This window comes from Brassica oleracea, chromosome C8 (genome assembly GCF_000695525.1).
Source record: "Brassica oleracea var. oleracea cultivar TO1000 chromosome C8, BOL, whole genome shotgun sequence".
NCBI lineage: Eukaryota > Viridiplantae > Streptophyta > Magnoliopsida > Brassicales > Brassicaceae > Brassica > Brassica oleracea.
The window spans coordinates 5365892-5369783 of record NC_027755.1 but is presented as its reverse complement, the minus strand read 5'-3'; the positions used below and the strand labels follow the sequence as shown (position 1 = coordinate 5369783).

Below are 3892 nucleotides of genomic sequence, written 5' to 3'. Positions count from 1 at the left end.
ATCGGGATTCAAAAGAGAACGTAAAGTAGGAGCCTTTGGGGGCTGATCCAACTAGAGTTTTTATGGTACATTGATGCGATCATTTCGTAAATGTTGTCAATTTTATTCTACAAAAGTCGTATCGTAAAATATTGACTTGTTTCACTTTTCGAACGATGTTCCATAAAACATTTTCGAGTTTAATTTTATGAAAGCTGTTTCGGAAAATGTTGTCGAGCTTTTATTTTCTGAAAGTTATTCCGCAAAATGTCATGAGTTTAGCTTTACGAAAGCTGTTTCGTAAACATGTTTTCGAGTTCGGCTGTAGAAGAGTCCTTTCTTGGAAAAGTCATGTTTTGCGGCTCTTCTGCAACTTTAGTTTCTGGGTTCAAGTATCAGAAATTTTGGCTGTCACGAGTTACTTATTGCTGTCAAACTTAATTGGAAATTTCCTCATTTCCGTAGGATCAATCGGAGGGAGTTTTGAGTAGTTTTTCCGAAATAAGCTTGGTAGGCCTGTGTCGAGAATTCACTGAATATGTTACTATAGAATCAAAGCTTGAATTTTTACGAAACCTAAGGTTTCGGAAAACGTTTAGCAGTGACAAATATGATCTCCTGTTTTGCTTGGTTTAGTTTTCGTCAGCCGTTTTAGATTTCGAGTGATTCAATAGAGATAAACTTTGTTTCTTCGAAAATGTTTCGAAAGAAATATAACAGTGGGGAACTGGCAACTCGATTTGCCATTCTGCAAGAAACTTAGGGTTTCTCCGCGGTTTCTAGGAGAGCAAGTTTTATTTTACCGAAAAGTTTTTGGAAAACGTCTTTTGGTCGAACCATAAGTCGCTGAGATTTATCCAACTCGGTAGCTGGACAGGTTTTACGGGGATTGATAGATTTTATCTTTACCCTTTCTGTTAGGATGGTGAAATCGCGAGCTCGTTTTGGTGCTCTCCCTGTGGCGAAAAGTCGGGACTAGGTTTTCAATTTTCTCGGGAACTGCGGCGTTTGCATAGGCGTTGGCCATAAGAGCAGTCGTTGCTGGATTTTTTTCCAGCGTTGTTGCGAGCTGCGGGGTTGTCTTTCATATTTCCAAACATAATTTTCATCAAGCGTTTTGCGGCTGTGAGTAAGAGTAACCTGAACCCCCAACGTTGATCAAGATTAGGTGAGGTTCTCGTTGTTGTATCGGGTTCTGTTCTCAGCCCCTCAAAAAGTTTTCTTTGCTGTTTTTAATATTATGCTCTCGATTGAAAACGCTTCTAAACCCGTCTCTCGGTGGGATCGAGTCCGGTCTCAAAGTCATAAGTTAAGAAATAGAACAAACCTGAAAATTTCTTTCTTTTTTATTGAACCACCTGAAATTTTTTAAAACTGTTGAAATTGGAAAATATGATTTCCCTGAAAAATCTAAGTGATTATTTTTTTCTTTAAAGTAAAAAGTAGTAGTATTCAATGTGGAAAAAATAAAGTTGAAGAAAACTAAGATTTTTTTACAAAAAGAAAACAAAAGCTAAGAATTTAGGGGAAATTCTAGTTTTAGTTCGTCATAAATGGTTGTTGACGTTAAATTGGTTTTTGGTCATCACCTTAAATTGTTTTTGTTTGTTTTTTTCTTTCTGCAAACGGCACATTATTGACTGTACAGAAAATTTGCGAAATAATTATTATATAAGAAAGAAATAGTGGACGAGGAAAATAAGAAAGAAACTAGTTATTTATTTTCTTGCCACAGAAAACATTATCTCCACAGAGAGACTAAAGGAAGGACAATTGGGAGACGTGGACGCACTGTAAGCCCGTCAACAGATTTCCTTGATATATCTCCTAATCTCTTTACTTCCAGACCACAACACTTGACTGATCTTTTCTCTCATCCTCAGACGCAACAAGCAGCTTGTTGCAACACACAAAAATGGATCAAACCATGCTGCTAACTTCCGGCATCTCTGCAAACCATTTCTTGAGGAACAAGAACCCTCTGGCTCAGCCCAAAGTTCACCATCTCTTCCTCTCCGGAAACTCTCCGGTTACTCTACCATCTCGAATACCATCGTTGGTTCCTCTCGCTATCTTCAAACCCAAAACCAAAGCTGCTCCCAAAAAGGTATTCAGAGACCTTTTGCTTGTTTAACAAGAAACATATCTCATGTCATGATGGCAATGGTAAGATTGTTTTATATATTCTAGGTTGAGAAAGTGAAGCCAAAGGTTGAAGACGGTATCTTCGGAACGTCTGGTGGGATAGGATTCACGAAGCAGAACGAGCTCTTTGTGGGCCGTGTTGCTATGATCGGTTTCGCTGTAAGTCCCCTCTGTTTTCCTGTTACACACATACTTTTGTTACAAGGAAGAACATTTGATATGAAATTTGAGTTTATGAATAGGCATCGTTGCTAGGTGAGGCGTTGACTGGGAAAGGGATATTAGCACAGCTGAATTTGGAGACAGGAATACCGATTTACGAAGCAGAGCCATTGCTTCTCTTCTTCATATTGTTCACTCTGTTGGGTGCCATTGGAGCTCTTGGAGACAGAGGAAAATTCGTCGACGATCCTCCCACCGGACTCGAGAAAGCCGTCATTCCTCCCGGCAAAGGCGTTCGCTCTGCCCTCGGTCTCAAAGAACAAGGTTTTGAACCGTATTACCCTAAGATGCAAATTTGATATTACTGAACCGTAGTCTAATCCGTAAATGCTTGTTGTTTGGTTGTGTCAAGGTCCTTTGTTTGGGTTCACGAAGGCGAACGAGTTGTTCGTAGGAAGATTGGCACAATTGGGAATAGCATTTTCATTGATAGGAGAGATTATTACAGGGAAAGGAGCACTTGCTCAACTCAACATTGAGACTGGTATTCCAATTCAAGATATCGAACCACTCGTCCTCTTAAACGTTGCTTTCTTCTTCGCTGCTGCCATTAATCCTGGTAATGGAAAGTTCATTACTGATGATGGTGAAGAAAGCTAAACTCTCTATGTACTTTCCAGTTAGTAGTTTGGGAGACCATTATCATGTTGAGACAAAAAAGAAATGGACATCTTAAACTATTGTAATACTTAAATCCTTTTGTTTTAACTTGGTTTTTCTGATTATATCCCAAGTTCCTTTGCACCTAGGTGATTGATATCATTTTAACATATTTAGAACACCGAACTTTGAGATTCGAAAAGATTTATTCATCATGGAATTTGTTAGGTACAAAAAGTCATGTCAAAATGAAAAAAAAAATATAAAATCTAACGTTGGCCGTGGTTAAAAATCAAAGACATAGGCTTATTTTATTTTCTACTCAATATTATCTTAAGAAGAATTGATCGTCTTCTTATACAGGTGAAGGCCAAACTGTTTTCGCATTTCCACTATGCTTCATCTCCAATCAAAGAGATATTGTGTTACATCCGAGGTTCAGAATTGCGTTAGACGCTATGTTCAATAGATCAAATCCTAGCGAGTTAATAGAAAATCAGAAAAAAAAAGAAGAGTAGGAGTAACTTTTGTAGGAACCTTAAATCTTTAAATATTGTTTATGCTTTTGCACTAACAATACTGATATTTGTTAAAATTCTTGTTTTCTAAGAACAAGTTAATCGACAGTCTCGAAAAAAAATCTGGATTTGTGTTTTCTCCAACAAGCTTTTGATATTGTGTAAAGCTTGCGTTCTTGAGCTAACATTTTTTTTTTGCAGGATCGGTTGAATTATTTAAAATAATTCTCCTGCACTTACGTGTTTAGGTTGTGGTGTTTGATTATTGATTATATTAAATTGCAACATTTAATGATTTAAAAAAAAAGTATGTCAGTTTTTGATCATTTTCAATATGTTTTTTGAAAAGAAAAAGAAAAAAAAAACTGATGTTGGTTTTATATCAAACCGTTAAAAATTTCAAAGGAAGTAAAGTTAGAAGTTGAACT

General features: G+C 37.0%; 1 protein-coding gene across 1 annotated transcript; it reads left to right on the top strand.

Annotated features, from left to right (window-relative positions):
* Positions 1-1777: 1777 nt before the first annotated feature.
* LOC106307235 (photosystem II 22 kDa protein, chloroplastic-like) lies at positions 1778-3079 on the top strand. Its single transcript, XM_013744133.1, has 4 exons — positions 1778-2086; positions 2170-2283; positions 2367-2610; positions 2699-3079. The coding sequence occupies exons 1-4, from the start codon at positions 1895-1897 to the stop codon at positions 2944-2946; spliced, it is 798 nt and encodes a 265-aa protein (XP_013599587.1). The 5' UTR covers positions 1778-1894; the 3' UTR covers positions 2947-3079.
* Positions 3080-3892: the final 813 nt, after the last annotated feature.